The sequence below is a fragment of the Oncorhynchus mykiss genome, chromosome 4, assembly GCF_057628025.1.
Source record: "Oncorhynchus mykiss isolate SJ-2025 chromosome 4, ASM5762802v1, whole genome shotgun sequence".
In the NCBI taxonomy this organism is placed as follows: domain Eukaryota; kingdom Metazoa; phylum Chordata; class Actinopteri; order Salmoniformes; family Salmonidae; genus Oncorhynchus; species Oncorhynchus mykiss.
The window spans coordinates 94050001-94070000 of NC_143025.1; the positions used below are offsets into that span (position 1 = coordinate 94050001).

At 37.1% G+C, this 20000-nt stretch overlaps 1 protein-coding gene across 1 annotated transcript in view; it reads right to left on the bottom strand.

Moving 5' to 3' along the window:
• Nucleotides 1-7692, bottom strand: part of lratd1 (LRAT domain containing 1) — an 8926-nt gene extending 1234 nt beyond the window's left edge. Inside the window, exons 1-2 of the mRNA XM_036976426.2 lie at nucleotides 7543-7692; nucleotides 6842-7013 (exon numbers count right to left, since the gene is read on the bottom strand). Of these exons, the coding sequence (XP_036832321.1) occupies nucleotides 6842-6970 (129 nt within the window). The 5' untranslated portion in view covers nucleotides 6971-7013; nucleotides 7543-7692. The remainder of the gene's footprint in view (nucleotides 1-6841; nucleotides 7014-7542) is intronic.
• Nucleotides 7693-20000: the final 12308 nt, after the last annotated feature.

Sequence of the window (20000 nt, forward strand, 5' to 3'; positions counted from 1 at the left end):
CAATCTGGTTCGTGCTGATTTTTCTCAGTGCGTGAAAAAAAATGTACTTTTTTTTTACAGGCCATCTAATAATTTGGTAGAAATGTATTTAAACATGCATTTCATGATCTGACATAATGGTAGCCTGAGTAGGCCTACAAGCCCAGGGTTACAAGACCCCTCAAGATACCAACTGGGGTAATTTTGATCCCAGTTGAGAGGCATATGTTTTATCATAGGCTAAAAGTAGTGTTTTCAATTATTCAAATAAATAATTGTTTAGACTTTCTATATCAATATGCACTATTTACAAATGTAAGTTATTTGGGGTCATTTTGACCCCAGCCAAAAACACCTAATTTTGCCTTTAGTAATTTGATAGATATGACCTCTATTTGTTTCTCTGGAGACATAATAACAAGTGATCCATACCACCAGAGGATGGAGGGGAACATGTATTTAGACCAGATCGACAGATTATCTGTAGAGCTCCCCGTGTCATCTCATGAGATTGGACTTTTCAATACGACGTATCGTATGAAAAACAAAATGACCTTATTTATGTGCATTTAAAAATCTGCCACTGGTAAAGCTGGTCCTCCACTGGTATAAATACTTGATAGAACTGCAATACAGTACTCAGATACACAGAGGGCTGTATTGGTGTAGAGGAGAAATATACACAGCCGTGACGACGACCGAAGAGAATGCGGTCAACATTTGATGGTATTTCAGATCGGGTGAACAAAAGGACTTGGTTCCTGTACGTTATCGCGATCACACCATGACTAGTTCATAATGAAACAAACCCCTCCACCTTTCATTATCATTATATAGTTACGTATTATGATGTTAATACGGAGAACCCCGCTGGCTGTATGGACGGGGACAGTACATCCAGAGAGAGCCATGATTCTGTGAAACAGAGTATGTTACAGTCCCTGATGTGTCTCTGGAAGGAGATCCTCGCCCTGAGCTCGTCTACTTTATTGTCCAGGGACTGAACATTAGCAAGTAATATACTCAGAAGTGGTGGATGGTGTGCACGCTTGCTGAGTTGGACTAAAAGCCCACTCTGTATTCCTCTTCTCCATAGGCGGCGTCTTGAAGCAGCTCCTGGGATGAGTGGAAATGCCTTGGGGGGTGTACGAACAAAGGATCCATTTTAGGAAAGTTGCATTTCTGGTCAAAATGCTGGTGAGCGACCATCGACCAAATTTCCAAAACTTATTTTGGGCTGTAAGTAATAATGCAACAATTAATGTAAGAAATAACACACAAAATAATACTGAGTTTACTGAATTTATCGAGCTTATAGGCAATACATAACTAAATTATTATGGTGGGAGATTCTAATACGGTTTTAAGTACCTCAATGGACAGTAAAGGAAATCACACTATAAACTATAACCCTCATGTATGAATATCAGGGATTTATTTGACCTTTATTTAACTAGGCAAGTCAGTAAAGAACTAATTCTTATTTTCAATGACGGCCTAGGAACAGTGGATTAACTGCCTTGTCAACTACCTTGTCAGCTCGGGGGTTTGAACTTGCAACCTTTCGGTTATTAGTCCAACGCTCTAACCACTAGGCTACCCTGCCACCCCATGTATGAATATCAGGGATATATTAGAACTAGTGGATATATGGAGACTTAAACATGTATTTGACTAAGGTGTATGTGCTTTCACATGTACAGTTGAAGTCGGAAGTTTCCATATAAACCTTAGCCAAATACATTTAAACTCAGTTTTTCACAATTCCTGACATTTAATCCTAGTAAAAATTCCCTGTCTTGGGTCAGTTAGGATCACCACTTTATTTTAAGAATGTGAAATGTCAGAATGATAGTAGAGAGAATAATTTATTTCAGCTTTCATTTCTTTCATCACATCCCCAGAATTTTGGCCCATTCCTCCTGACAGAGCTGGTGTAACTGAGTCAGGTTTGTAGGCCTCCTTGCTCGAACACACTTTTTCAGTTCTGCCCACAAATTTTCTATGGGATTGAGGTCAGGGCTTTGTGATGGCCACTCCAATACCTTGACTTTGTTGTCCTTAAGCCATTTTGCCACAACTTTGGAAGTATGCTTGGGGTCATTGTCCATTTGGAAGACCCATTTGTGACCAAGATTTAACTTCCTGACTGATGTCTTGAGATGTTGCTTCAATATATCAACATAATGTTACTCCCTCATGAAGCCATCTATTTTGTGAAGTGCACCAGTCCCTCCTGCAGCAAAGCACCCCCACAACATGATGCTAACACCCCCGTGCTTCACGGTTGGGATGGTGTTCTTCGGCTTGCAAGCCTCCCCCTTTTTCCTCCAAACATAACGATGGTCATTATGGCCAAACAGTTCTATTTTTGTTTCATCAAACCAGAGGACTTTTTTCTCCAAAAAGTACGATCTTTGTCCCCATGTGCAGTTGCAATCCGTAGTCTGGCTTTTTTATGGTGGTTTTGGACAAGTGGCTTCTTCCTTGCTGAGCGGCCTTTCAGGTTATGTCGATATAGGACTCGTTTTACTGTGGATATAGATACTGTTGTACCTGTTTCCTCCAGCATCTTCACAAGGTCCTTTGCTGCTGTTCTGGGATTCATTTGCACTTTTCGCACCAAAGTACGTTCATCTCTAGGAGACAGAACGCATCTCCTTCCTCAGCCGTATGACGGCTGCGTGGTCCCATGGTGTTTATACTTGTGTACTATTGTTTATACAGGTGAACGTGGTACCTTCAGGCATTTGGAAATTGCTCCCAAGGTAGGCCTTGAAATACACCCACAGGTACACCTCCAGTTAACTGAAATTATGTAAATTAGCCTATTAGAAGCTTCTAAAGCCATGAAATCATTTTCTGGAATTATCCAAGCTGTTTAAATGCACAGTCAACTTAGTGTATGTAAACTTCTGACCCACTGGAATTGTGATCCAGATAATTCTAAGTTAAATAATCTGTCTGTAAACAATTGTTGGAAAAATTAACTTGTCATGCACAATTCCAGTTGGGATAGGTGTCCTGTCAACGGGACAGTTGTAAATCATGCAGCGCAGGTGTGTCACGATCGCAAATTTTAGAGAAACAACGAATGTCGGTACATGTAAGCGTCTTATATCAGCTGAAAGCTTAAATTCTTGTTAATATAACTGCACTGTCCAATTTACCTTAGCTATTACTGTGAAGAAATGCCATGCTATTGTTTGCTCCTAACAACAAAACACTTTTTTTTCACCGCGATAGGTTTGATATATTCACCTCTGAAGGTTACTTACATTCTGAAATCTTGCTCTGATTTATCATCCAAAGGGTCCCAGAGATGACATGAAGTGTCGTTTTGTTAGATAAAATCATTTTTCATATCCTAAAAAGGTCCATATAGCATGCACGATCAATTTTGTATTTCCACTCGTTCAATTTGCAAAGAAAGGAATCTGTGAAAATCTAACCCTAAACGTGGTTTCAACCAGTCAAATCACGTTCGTATGTATTCCTCAGAGATCCTAGAACGTAACCAGACTTCACTATATAGTATATCCTATAGGACACCAAATTTGGTCAGAGAGCGGCGTCTTCATGGCGCGCCGATGACGCGGACGGTCTCCACTTGATTGACTGCAACTTTGTCAAATAAGCACCAATCGGGGTCAAACAAAGCTAGCTAGATAGCCAATGAGCTGGGCTTTACGGGAGTACGGGAAAACCCGTATCTGTTGCAAAATGTAGCTAACCTTGTGCGACAAGCCTTTTCCTTTCGGGCAAAATTTACAAGAATATGGAGAGTTATGAAGTTATGAAAACTGGGTGTTTTGCAAATGTTGAACTGACAATATGGCTACTAATACTGGAAAAAGTTCAATCAAAGTCCAAGTATACAGATTTGACGATATTCTTGCAGAAAAATGTAATGAAAATGTCAATGTCTTAGCCCAAATGTACCTGGGTGATTTCACACTAAATTTCACACTAGCTCACTCAGACTTCAAGTTATCAGTCTGAAACTTTGCACATACACTGCTTCCCTCTTGTGGACACCATCGGAATTACAACCAGAGGGATGGCTAGACCTGGGACCTTTCTGTTGCATTTCAAAGATGGTGGTAGAAATGAAATAAAAACGTTTTTTTCTTTGTATTTTCTTCTACCAGATCTATTGTGTTATATTCTCCTACATTCAATTCACATTTCCACAAACTTCAAAGTGTTTCCTTTCAAATGGTACCAATAATATGCATATCCTTGCTTCAGGGCCTGAGCTTCAGGCAGCTAGCTTTGGGTATGTCGAAAATCGAAAAAAGGGGGCGGCAGGGTAGCCTAGTCCAACTCTCTAGTGGTTAGAGCGTTGGACTAGTAACCGGAAGGTTGCAAGTTCAAATCCCTGAGCTAACAAGGTACAAATCTGTCGTTCTGCCCCTGAACAGGCAGTTAACGCACTGTTCCTAGGCCGTCAATGAAAATAAGAAATTGTTCTTAACTGACTTGCCTAGTTAAATAAAGGTTAAAAAATTAAAAATTAAAATGAACAAGAAATTTGTGGGAGTGGTTGAAAAACGAGTTTTTACCTCAGTATGTAAACATCCAACTTTAACTGTATATACTGTATTCTAGTCATAATGAATCATATATAACTACTGCTGTACACACCTTTCTACTCATTTCCTGTCCATACTGTCTATACACACCATCCTGTATAACTAATGTCTATCTATACACACCATCCTGTATAACTAATGTCTATCTATACACACCATCCTGTATAACTAATGTCTATCTATACACACCATCCTGTATAACTAATGTCTATCTATACACACCACCTATATAACTACTGTCTATACACACCATCCTATATAACTACTGTCTATACACACCACCTATATAACTACTGTCTATACACACCATCCTATATAACTACTGTCTATACACACCATCCTATATTACCACTGTCTATACTGTCTATACACACCATCCTATATTACCACTGTCTATACTGTCTATACACACCATCCTATATTACCACTGTCTATACTGTCTATACACACCATCCTATATAACTACTGTCTATACACACCATCCTATATAACTACTGTCTTTCCATTTAGTTAGATATTACTGCACTGTTGGAGCTAGGAACACAAGCATTTAGTTAGATACTACTGCACTGTTGGAGCTAGGAACACAAGCATTTAGTTAGATATTACTGCACTGTTGGAGCTAGGAACACAAGCATTTAGTTAGATACTACTGCACTGTTGGAGCTAGGAACACAAGCATTTAGTTAGATACTACTGCACTGATGGAGCTAGAAACACAAGCATTTAGTTAGATACTACTGCACTGTTGGAGCTAGGAACACAAGCATTTAGTTAGATACTACTGCACTGTTGGAGCTAGAAACACAAGTATTTAGTTAGATACTACTACACTGTTGGAGCTAGAAACACAAGCATTTAGTTAGATACTACTGCACTGTTGGAGCTAGAAACACAAGTATTTAGTTAGATACTACTACACTGTTGGAGCTAGAAACACAAGCATTTAGTTAGATACTACTGCACTGTTGGAGCTAGAAACACAAGCATTTAGTTAGATACTACTGCACTGTTGGAGCTAGGAACACAAGCATTTAGTTAGATAATACTGCACTGTTGGAGCTAGAAACACAAGCATTTAGTTAGATACTACTGCACTGTTGGAGCTAGAAACACAAGCATTTAGTTAGATACTACTGCACTGTTGGAGCTAGAAACACAAGTATTTAGTTAGATATTACTGCACTGTTGGAGCTAGAAACACAAGCATTTAGTTAGATAATACTGCACTGTTGGAGCTAGGAACACAAGCATTTAGTTAGATACTCCCGATCACGGCCGGTTGTGATACAGCCCGGGATCGAACCAGGGTGTCTGTAGTGACGCCTCTAGCACTGAGATGCAGTGCCTTAGACCGCTGCGCCACTCGGGAGCTCAATTTGTCATACATAGATAACTTATGAACGCGCCCATGGTTATAACTAGGTATGCCTGTGAACACATCTAAATCCCCTGAGATATATGCAGCTCATACAAGTCTGTCAGTGGTAGGAAAACTTGGTAGAACTGTAGTCCAGAAACCAGCTTCCCTCTGAATTCACATAGTGCTGTATTGGTGTGTATTTCTCAGAAAAATAGGACAATGTGTTAGAAATACCAGATTTGCAAAAATATCCGCCAATATTATATATGTGCAACTTGTTATGATAATAGGGTGACATATCATTTGGATTGAATTGACTTACATGATGTGGACATGCTTTGTGGAAAATGCTGCCACAACCCCTACCACTCTGATTGTTCCACTAACAGTGATGTAAATGCAGTCTGTAGGGTAAATCAGAGAACGATGCCATAACCTCTACCACTCTGATTGTTCCACTAACAGTGATGTAAATGCTGTCTGTAGGGTAAATCAGAGAACGATGCCATATGTTTAGTCGATGTCTCTAAGGATCCGTTTTCGAAGTGAATTGAACGACTTTTTTGTCAGTAAAATAAAGTACATTTCAAATGTTGGTGTGCCCCTTTAAAATGCAGTGGTTTATACCCCATGATTATCATACAATTATTATTTACCCTACAATTATTTTGACAGAATATGCTAATTAATAAGATATACATAGATATTTTACTATAATTGTTTTTTTTCCCCCTCTAATAGTTTATTCTTGTGGTCAAATTAACCCCGGTTGGTAAATAATGTGCGTTTCAATATGTTGGTAGCTTGAGGGTTAAAGCGATGCCAATTTGTTTCCAACGTGGTCCCCGATGGAATACACACAAGACAGACAACACTAAATGATATACAAGTAAGTCATATCCACCTCTTCCTCTTCGTCGGAGAAGAAGTAAGCTACGCCGACCCTGAGCTCCTCTTTCTCCACTCCGGACGGATCGCCGGTTGGCAGCTCGCTGTAGCTGAGATGGGTGATACGGTCCAAGTGGTTGCCCATCAATGACGAGGCCCCGACAGAGGAGAGGCATGGAATACGGTGTCTGGGGTAGGGAGGGAAGGAAAGAGAGAGAGAGAGAGAGAGGGGAGAGAAGGGGACAGATATGTTACTGTGGGGAAAGAACAGACAACCCCCAACAGACAAATAGGCTCCAGTACACAACTCCGGTCGGCTTTCAGCTACACAGAAACACAGCAGTATCCAGTACATTCATGTAACAGTCAACAGCCACATAGATGATCCTAAAAGATCAACACACTCGAGTTATTGAGCCCAGTACGCTTGAAAGACGAGAAAACAATCAATGATTTAGTCCGTGGCTCTCATCACATGCCTTTAGCTAATCATACCCTCTGGTGGACTGAATGATAAAATAGCAGCGCTGGATAGAGAGAGAGAGAGAGGGAGGTGAAATCTCCAGTCTTCCACGGAGAAGAGAAGTGCGCGCCGACTGAATGCTTTAGATGTATTATCCTTGATCAGTTTGAATGCACCGTGGGGGGAAAAAATAAAGGCTAATTTAGAGGCCATACTGCACCAGGGAAAAACACCGGAGTAATAGAAGCAGTTACCCAGGGAACGGTTATATATCCTGTTGTTCCATCAGTGCCGCGGGCTCCACGGTCTTCTCTACTCCCTCCCTGTCCCTCTCTGTTCTATTTCTCCGTTCTCTCTCTCTCTCTTCTTCCCCTCTGTACTCCCGCAGCCCTGTGTGCTTTACTAGTGTTTTCTCAACCTCGCGTCTTTAAGTAACTCGGAGAGCTCCGCCTTCAGCCGCAACATCTGCACTTTCCTGTCCCTGCTCGGCCAATCAGAAACGCCAATCCTCACGTCATTCAAGCCAGCCTCCAATAGCGTGGGCGCAGAGCAACGCGTGGTGATTGGGATTCGTCAAGGGCCCTACACACTTCAGGTAAACTACCCATACACAGCAACGGAGCGTTGCTTTCACCCTTAGCTCTGTGTACTTTTTTTGCGTGGCGTGGTTTTGTTCTCGGAGGAATTAAGAATACTAGACAGATGTTGCTGTTGTCGGAGGAATGAAGAATACTAGACAGACAGAGGTGTGATTGTTGCTGTTGTCAGAGGAATGAAGAATACTAGACAGACAGAGGTGTGATTGTTGCTGTTGTCAGAGGAATGAAGAATACTAGACAGACAGAGGTGTGATTGTTGCTGTTGTCGGAGGAATGAAGAATACTAGACAGACAGAGGTGTGATTGTTGCTGTTGTCAGAGGAATGAAGAATACTAGACAGACAGAGGTGTGATTGTTGCTGTTGTCGGAGGAATGAAGAATACTAGACAGATGTTGCTGTTGTCAGAGGAATGAAGAATACTAGACAGACAGAGGTGTGATTGTTGCTGTTGTCGGAGGAATGAAGAATACTAGACAGACAGAGGTGTGATTATTGCTGTTGTCGTAGGAAATGAAGAATACTAGACAGACAGAGGTGTGATTGTTGCTGTTGTCAGAGGAATGAAGAATACTAGACAGACAGAGGTGTGATTGTTGCTGTTGTCTGAGGAAATTAAGAATACTAGACAGACAGAGGTGTGATTGTTGCTGTTGTCAGAGGAATGAATAATACTAGACAGACAGAGGTGTGATTGTTGCTGTTGTCAGAGGAATGAAGAATACTAGACAGACAGAGGTGTGATTGTTGCTGTTGTCAGAGGAATGAAGAATACTAGACAGACAGAGGTGTGATTGTTGCTGTTGTCTGAGGAAATTAAGAATACTAGACAGACAGAGGTGTGATTGTTGCTGTTGTCAGAGGAATGAAGAATACTAGACAGACAGAGGTGTGATTGTTGCTGTTGTCAGAGAAATGAAGAATACTAGACAGACAGAGGTGTGATTGTTGCTGTTGTCGGAGGAATGAAGAATACTAGACAGACAGAGGTGTGATTGTTGCTGTCGTTGTTATAGGGAAGAGGAAGCCTGACAGAGAGGCTAAGAAATATGCTACTACTATATTATATTACCTCACTAACATGCTGCTACTATAGTATATTACCTCACTAACATGCTGCTACTATAGTATATTACCTCACTAACATGCTGCTACTATAGTATATTACCTCAATAACATGCTGCTACTATAGTATATTACCTCACTAACATGCTGCTACTATAGTATATTACCTCACTAACATGCTGCTACTATAGTATATTACCTCACTAACATGCTGCTACTATGGTATATTACCTCACTAACATGCTGCTACTATAGTATATTACCTCACTAACATGCTGCTACTATAGTATATTACCTCACTAACATGCTGCTACTATATTATATTACCTCACTAACATGCTGCTACTATAGTATATTACCTCACTAACATGCTGCTACTATAGTATATTACCTCACTAACATGCTGCTACTATAGTATATTACCTCACTAACATGCTGCTACTATATTATATTACCTCACTAACATGCTGCTACTATAGTATATTACCTCACTAACATGCTGCTACTATAGTATATTACCTCACTAACATGCTGCTACTATAGTATATTACCTCACTAACATGCTGCTACTATAGTATATTACCTCACTAACATGCTGCTCCTATAGTATATTACCTCACTAACATGCTGCTACTATAGTATATTACCTCACTAACATGCTGCTACTATAGTATATTACCTCACTAACATGCTGCTACTATAGTATATTACCTCACTAACATGCTGCTACTATAGTATATTACCTCACTAACATGCTGCTACTATATTATATTACCTCACTAACATGCTGCTACTATAGTATATTACCTCACTGACATGCTGCTACTATAGTATATTACCTCACTAACATGCTGCTACTATAGTATATTACCTCACTAACATGCTGCTACTATAGTATATTACCTCAATAACATGCTGCTACTATAGTATATTACCTCACTGACATGCTGCTACTATAGTATATTACCTCACTAACATGCTGCTACTATAGTATATTACCTCACTAACATGCTGCTACTATAGTATATTACCTCAATAACATGCTGCTACTATAGTATATTACCTCACTAACATGCTGCTACTATAGTATATTACCTCACTAACATGCTGCTACTATAGTATATTACCTCACTAACATGCTGCTACTATAGTATATTACCTCAATAACATGCTGCTACTATAGTATATTACCTCACTAACATGCTGCTACTATAGTATATTACCTCAATAACATGCTGCTACTATAGTATATTACCTCACTGACATGCTGCTACTATATTATATTACCTCTAACATGCTGCTACTATAGTATATTACCTCACTAACATGCTGCTACTATAGTATATTACCTCACTAACATGCTGCTACTATAGTATATTACCTCACTAACATGCTGCTACTATAGTATATTACCTCACTAACATGCTGCTACTATAGTATATTACCTCACTAACATGCTGCTACTATAGTATATTACCTCACTAACATGCTGCTACTATAGTATATTACCTCACTAACATGCTGCTACTATAGTATATTACCTCACTAACATGCTGCTACTATAGTATATTACCTCACTAACATGCTGCTACTATAGTATATTACCTCACTAACATGCTGCTACTATAGTATATTACCTCACTAACATGCTGCTACTATATTATATTACCTCACTAACATGCTGCTACTATAGTATATTACCTCACTAACATGCTGCTACTATATTATATTACCTCACTAACATGCTGCTACTATAGTATATTACCTCACTAACATGCTGCTACTATATTATATTACCTCACTAACATGCTGCTACTATAGTATATTACCTCACTAACATGCTGCTACTATATTATATTACCTCACTAACATGCTGCTACTATAGTATATTACCTCACTAACATGCTGCTACTATATTATATTACCTCACTAACATAATGCTACTATAGTATATTACCTCACTAACATGCTGCTACTATAGTATATTACCTCACTAACATGCTGCTACTATAGTATATTACCTCACTAACATGCTGCTACTATATTATATTACCTCTAACATGCTGCTACTATAGTATATTACCTCACTAACATGCTGCTACTATAGTATATTACCTCACTAACATGCTGCTACTATAGTATATTACCTCACTAACATGCTGCTACTATAGTATATTACCTCACTAACATGCTGCTCCTATAGTATATTACCTCTAACATGCTGCTACTATATTATATTACCTCACTAACATGCTGCTACTATAGTATATTACCTCACTAACATGCTGCTACTATAGTATATTACCTCACTAACATGCTGCTACTATATTATATTACCTCACTAACATGCTGCTACTATAGTATATTACCTCACTAACATGCTGCTACTATAGTATATTACCTCACTAACATGCTGCTCCTATAGTATATTACCTCACTAACATGCTGCTACTATAGTATATTACCTCACTAACATGCTGCTACTATATTATATTACCTCACTAACATGCTGCTACTATATTATATTACCTCACTAACATGCTGCTACTATAGTATATTACCTCACTAACATGCTGCTACTATAGTATATTACCTCACTAACATGCTGCTACTATATTATATTACCTCACTAACATGCTGCTACTATAGTATATTACCTCACTAACATGCTGCTATTATATTATATTACCTCACTAACATGCTGCTACTATATTATATTACCTCACTAACATGCTGCTACTATAGTATATTACCTCACTAACATGCTGCTACTATAGTATATTACCTCACTAACATGCTGCTACTATATTATATTACCTCACTAACATGCTGCTACTATATTATATTACCTCTAACATGCTGCTACTATAGTATATTACCTCACTAACATGCTGCTCCTATAGTTTATTACCTCACTAACATGCTGCTACTATAGTATATTACCTCACTAACATGCTGCTCCTATAGTATATTACCTCACTAACATGCTGCTACTATAGTATATTACCTCACTAACATGCTGCTCCTATAGTATATTACCTCACTAACATGCTGCTCCTATAGTATATTACCTCACTAACATGCTGCTCCTATAGTTTATTACCTCACTAACATGCTGCTACTATAGTATATTACCTCACTAACATGCTGCTCCTATAGTATATTACCTCACTAACATGCTGCTACTATAGTATATTACCTCACTAACATGCTGCTCCTATAGTATATTACCTCACTAACATGCTGCTCCTATAGTATATTACCTCACTAACATGCTGCTCCTATAGTATATTACCTCTAACATGCTGCTACTATAGTATATTACCTCTAACATGCTGCTACTATAGTATATTACCTCACTAACATGCTGCTCCTATAGTATATTACCTCTAACATGCTGCTACTATAGTATATTACCTCACTAACATGCTGCTCCTATAGTATATTACCTCACTAACATGCTGCTACTATAGTATATTACCTCACTAACATGCTGCTACTATAGTATATTACCTCACTAACATGCTGCTCCTATAGTATATTACCTCACTAACATGCTGCTACTATAGTATATTACCTCACTAACATGCTGCTACTATAGTTTATTACCTCACTAACATGCTGCTACTATAGTATATTACCTCACTAACATGCTGCTACTATAGTATATTACCTCACTAACATGCTGCTACTATAGTATATTACCACACTAACATGCTGCTACTATAGTATATTACCTCACTAACATGCTACTACTATAGTATATTACCTCACTAACATGCTGCTACTATAGTATATTACCTCACTAACATGCTGCTACTATAGTATATTACCTCACTAACATGCTGCTACTATAGTATATTACCTCACTAACATGCTGCTACTATATTATATTACCTCACTAACATGCTGCTACTATAGTATATTACCTCACTAACATGCTGCTACTATAGTATATTACCTCACTAACATGCTGCTACTATAGTATATTACCTCACTAACATGCTGCTACTATAGTATATTACCTCACTAACATGCTGCTACTATAGTATATTACCTCACTAACATGCTGCTACTATAGTATATTACCTCACTAACATGCTGCTACTATAGTATATTACCTCACTAACATGCTGCTACTATAGTATATTACCTCACTAACATGCTGCTACTATATTATATTACCTCACTGACATGCTGCTACTATAGTATATTACCTCACTAACATGCTGCTACTATAGAATATTACCTCACTAACATGCTGCTACTATAGTATATTACCTCACTAACATGCTGCTACTATAGTATATTACCTCACTAACATGCTGCTACTATAGTATATTACCTCACTAACATGCTGCTACTATAGTATATTACCTCACTGACATGCTGCTACTATAGTATATTACCTCACTGACATGCTGCTACTATAGTATATTACCTCACTAACATGCTGCTACTATAGTATATTACCTCACTAACATGCTGCTACTATAGTATATTACCTCACTAACATGCTGCTACTATAGTATATTACCTCACTAACATGCTGCTACTATAGTATATTACCTCACTAACATGCTGCTACTATAGTATATTACCTCACTAACATGCTGCTACTATAGTATATTACCTCACTAACATGCTGCTACTATAGTATATTACCTCACTAACATGCTGCTACTATAGTATATTACCTCACTAACATGCTGCTACTATAGTATATTACCTCACTAACATGCTGCTACTATAGTATATTACCTCACTAACATGCTACTACTATATTATATTACCTCACTAACATGCTGCTACTATAGTATATTACCTCACTAACATGCTGCTACTATAGTATATTACCTCACTAACATGCTCCTACTATATTATATTACCTCACTAACATGCTGCTACTATAGTATATTACCTCACTAACATGCTGCTACTATAGTATATTACCTCACTAACATGCTGCTACTATAGTATATTACCTCACTAACATGCTGCTACTATATTATATTACCTCTAACATGCTGCTACTATATTATATTACCTCTAACATGCTGCTACTATAGTATATTACCTCACTAACATGCTGCTACTATAGTATATTACCTCACTAACATGCTGCTATTATATTATATTACCTCACTAACATGCTGCTACTATAGTATATTACCTCACTAACATGCTGCTCCTATAGTATATTACCTCACTAACATGCTGCTACTATAGTATATTACCTCACTAACATGCTGCTACTATATTATATTACCTCTAACATGCTGCTACTATAGTATATTACCTCACTAACATGTTGCTACTATAGTATATTACCTCACTAACATGTTGCTACTATAGTATATTACCTCACTAACATGCTGCTACTATAGTATATTACCTCACTAACATGCTGCTACTATATTATATTACCTCACTAACATGCTGCTACTATATTATATTACCTCTAACATGCTGCTACTATAGTATATTACCTCACTAACATGTTGCTACTATAGTATATTACCTCACTAACATGCTGCTACTATAGTATATTACCTCACTAACATGCTGCTACTATAGTATATTACCACACTAACATGCTACTACTATATTATATTACCCCTAACATGCTGCTACTATATTATATTACCTCACTAACATGCTGCTACTATAGTATATTACCTCACTAACATGCTGCTACTATAGTATATTACCTCACTAACATGCTGCTACTATAGTATATTACCTCACTAACATGCTGCTACTATAGTATATTACCTCACTAACATGCTGCTACTATAGTATATTACCTCACTAACATGCTGCTCCTATATTATATTACCTCACTAACATGCTGCTACTATAGTATATTACCTCACTAACATGCTGCTACTATAGTATATTACCTCACTAACATGCTGCTCCTATATTATATTACCTCACTAACATGCTGCTACTATAGTATATTACCTCACTAACATGCTGCTCCTATATTATATTACCTCACTAACATGCTGCTCCTATAGTATATTACCTCACTAACATGCTGCTACTATAGTATATTACCTCACTAACATGCTGCTACTATAGTATATTACCTCACTAACATGCTGCTACTATATTATATTACCTCACTAACATGCTGCTACTATAGTATATTACCTCACTAACATGCTGCTACTATAGTATATTACCTCACTAACATGCTGCTACTATAGTATATTACCTCACTAACATGCTGCTACTATAGTATATTACCTCACTAACATGCTGCTACTATAGTATATTACCTCACTAACATGCTGCTACTATAGTATATTACCTCACTAACATGCTGCTACTATAGTATATTACCTCACTAACATGCTGCTACTATAGTATATTACCTCACTAACATGCTGCTACTATAGTATATTACCTCACTAACATGCTGCTACTATAGTATATTACCTCACTAACATGCTGCTCCTATATTATATTACCTCACTAACATGCTGCTACTATAGTATATTACCTCACTAACATGCTGCTACTATAGTATATTACCTCACTAACATGCTGCTCCTATATTATATTACCTCACTAACATGCTGCTCCTATATTATATTACCTCACTAACATGCTGCTACTATAGTATATTACCTCACTAACATGCTGCTACTATAGTATATTACCTCACTAACATGCTGCTCCTATATTATATTACCTCACTAACATGCTGCTCCTATAGTATATTACCTCACTAACATGCTGCTACTATAGTATATTACCTCACTAACATGCTGCTACTATATTATATTACCTCACTAACATGCTGCTACTATAGTATATTACCTCACTAACATGCTGCTACTATAGTATATTACCTCACTAACATGCTGCTCCTATATTATATTACCTCACTAACATGCTGCTCCTATATTATATTACCTCACTAACATGCTGCTACTATAGTATATTACCTCACTAACATGCTGCTACTATAGTATATTACCTCACTAACATGCTGCTACTATATTATATTACCTCACTAACATGCTGCTACTATAGTATATTACCTCACTAACATGCTGCTACTATAGTATATTACCTCACTAACATGCTGCTACTATATTATATTACCTCTAACATGCTGCTACTATAGTATATTACCTCACTAACATGCTGCTACTATAGTATATTACCTCACTAACATGCTGCTCCTATATTATATTACCTCACTAACATGCTGCTACTATAGTATATTACCTCACTAACATGCTGCTCCTATATTATATTACCTCACTAACATGCTGCTACTATAGTATATTACCTCACTAACATGCTGCTACTATAGTATATTACCTCACTAACATGCTGCTACTATAGTATATTACCACACTAACATGCTGCTACTATATTCTACTACTTCACTAACATGCTGCTACTATAGTATATTACCTCACTAACATGCTGCTACTATAGTATATTACCTCACTAACATGCTGCTACTAATCAAATCAAATCAAATCAAATTTATTTATATAGCCCTTCGTACATCAGCTGATATCTCAAAGTGCTGTACAGAAACCCAGCCTAAAACCCCAAACAGCAAGAAATGCAGGTGTAGAAGCACGGTGGCTAGGAAAAACTCCCTAGAAAGGCCAAAACCTAGGAAGAAACCTAGAGAGGAACCAGGCTATGTGGTGTGGCCAGTCCTCTTCTGGCTGTGCCGGGTGGAGATTATAACAAAACATGGTCAAGATGTTCAAATGTTCATAAATGACCAACATGGTCGAATAATAATAAGGCAGAACAGTTGAAACTGGAGCAGCAGCACAGTCAGGTGGACTGGGGACAGCAAGGAGTCATCATGTCAGGTATTCCTGGGGCATGGTCCTAGGGCTCAGGTCCTCCGAGAGAGAGAAAGAAAGAGAGAATTAGAGAGAGCATATGTGGGATGGCCAGTCCTCTTCTGGCTGTGCCGGGTGGAGATTATAACAGAACATGGCCAAGATGTTCAAATGTTCATAAATGACCAGCATGGTCGAATAATAATAAGGCAGAACAGTTGAAACTGGAGCAGCAGCACAGCCAGGTGGACTGGGGACAGCAAGGAGTCATCATGTCAGGTAGTCCTGGGGCATGGTCCTAGGGCTCAGATCCTCCGAGAGAGAGAAAGAAAGAGAGAAAGAGAGAATTAGAGAACGCACACTTAGATTCACACAGGACACCAAATAGGACAGGAGAAGTACTCCAGATATAACAAACTGACCCTAGCCCCCCGACACAAACTACTGCAGCATAAATACTGGAGGCTGAGACAGGAGGGGTCAGGAGACACTGTGGCCCACTCCGAGGACACCCCCGGACAGGGCCAAACAGGAAGGATATAACCCCACCCACTTTACTATAGTATATTACCTCACTAACATGCTGCTACTATAGTTTATTTCCTCACTAACATGTTACTACTATATTATATTACCTCACTAACATGTTACTACTATAGTATATTACCTCACTAACATGTTACTATAATATTATATTACCTCACTAACATGCTGCTACTATATTATATTACCTCACTAACATGCTGCTACTATAGTATATTACCTCACTAACATGCTGCTACTATAGTATATTACCTCACTAACATGCTGCTACTATAGTATATTACCTCACTAACATGCTGCTACTATAGTATATTACCTCACTAACATGCTGCTACTATAGTATATTACCTCACTAACATGCTGCTACTATATTATATTACCTCACTAACATGCTGCTACTATAGTATATTACCTCACTAACATGCTGCTACTATAGTATATTACCTCACTAACATGCTGCTACTATAGTATATTACCTCACTAACATGCTACTACTATGTAATATTACCTCACTAACATTCTACTACTATATTCTACTACTTCACTAACATGCTGCTACTATAGTATATTACCTCACTAACATGCTGCTACTATAGTATATTACCTCACTAACATGCTGCTACTATAGTATATTACCTCACTAACATGCTGCTACTATATTATATTACCTCACTAACATGCTGCTACTATAGTATATTACCACACTAACATGCTGCTACTATATTATAATACCTCACTAACATGCTGCTACTATAGTATATTACCTCACTAACATGCTGCTACTATATTATATTACCTCACTAACATGCTGCTACTATATTATATTACCTCACTAACATGCTGCTACTATAGTATATTACCTCACTAACATGCTGCTACTATAGTATATTACCTCACTAACATGCTGCTACTATATTATATTACCTCACTAACATGCTGCTACTATATTATATTACCTCACTAACATGCTGCTACTATATTATATTACCTCTAACATGCTGCTACTATAGTATATTACCTCTAACATGCTGCTACTATAGTATATTACCTCACTAACATGCTGCTACTATATTATATTACCTCTAACATGCTGCTACTATAGTATATTACCTCACTAACATGCTGCTACTATAGTATATTACCTCACTAACATGCTGCTACTATAGTATATTACCTCACTAACATGCTGCTATTGTCACACTGATCTGTTTCACCTGTCATTTTGCTTGTCTTCACCCCCCTCCAGGTGTCTCCCATCTTCCTCATTATCCCCAGTGTATTTATACCTGTGTTCTCTGTTTGTCTGTTGGCAGTTCGTCTTGTCTTGTCAGGTCTTACCAGCATGTTTTCCCATCTCCCTGCCTTCTCAAGTTCTGTTCCCTTGTTTACCCGGTTCTGACCATTCTGCCTGCCCTGACCCTGAGCCTGCCTGCCGTTCTGTACCTGCCTGACTCTGACCCGTTTACGAACCTCTACAATATTATATTACCTTGCTAACGTGCTGCTACTATAGGCTACAATCATACACCAAGGGATTTACTGTACTAAATATGACCTGCTACATTACCATTGAAAATAATACATTACAATACAAAACAACACTGTACAATATAAAATAATACATTGCAATACATTACAATATAATACAATACAAAATAATGCAATAAAAAAATATATGTTACAATACAATACAATACAATACATTACAATACAATACATTACATTACATTACATTACAATACAATACATTACAATACATTACAATACAATACAATACATTACAATACAATACATTACATTACATTACATTACATTACAATACAATACAATACAATACAATACAATACAATACATTACAATACATTACATTACAAAACAATACAATACAATACAATACAATACAATACAATACATTACAATACATTACATTACATTACATTACATTACATTACATTACAATACAATACAATACAATACAATACAATACAATACATTACAATACATTACATTACAAAACAATACAATACAATACAATACAATACATTACAATACATTACATTACAATACAATACAATACAATACAATACATTACATTACAAAACAATACAATACAATACAATACAATACAATACATTACAATACAATACATTACATTACATTGCAATACATTACATTACAAATACATTACATTGCAATACATTACATTACAAATACATTACATTGCAATACATTACATTACAAATACATTACAATACAATACAATACATTCCAATACATTCCAATACATTACAATACATTACAATACATTACAATACAATACATTACAATACAATACATTACAATACAATACAATACAATACAATACATTACAATGCATTACAATACATTACAATACAATACATTACAATACAATACAATACAATACAATACATTACAATACATTACAATACATTACAATACAATACATTACAATACAATACATTACAATACATTACAATACATTACATTACAATACATTACAATACAATACAATACATTACAATACATTACAATACATTACAATACAATACATTACAATACAATACAATACAATACATTACAAATACATTACATTGCAATACATTACATTACATTGCAATACATTACATTACATTGCAATACATTACATTACATTGCA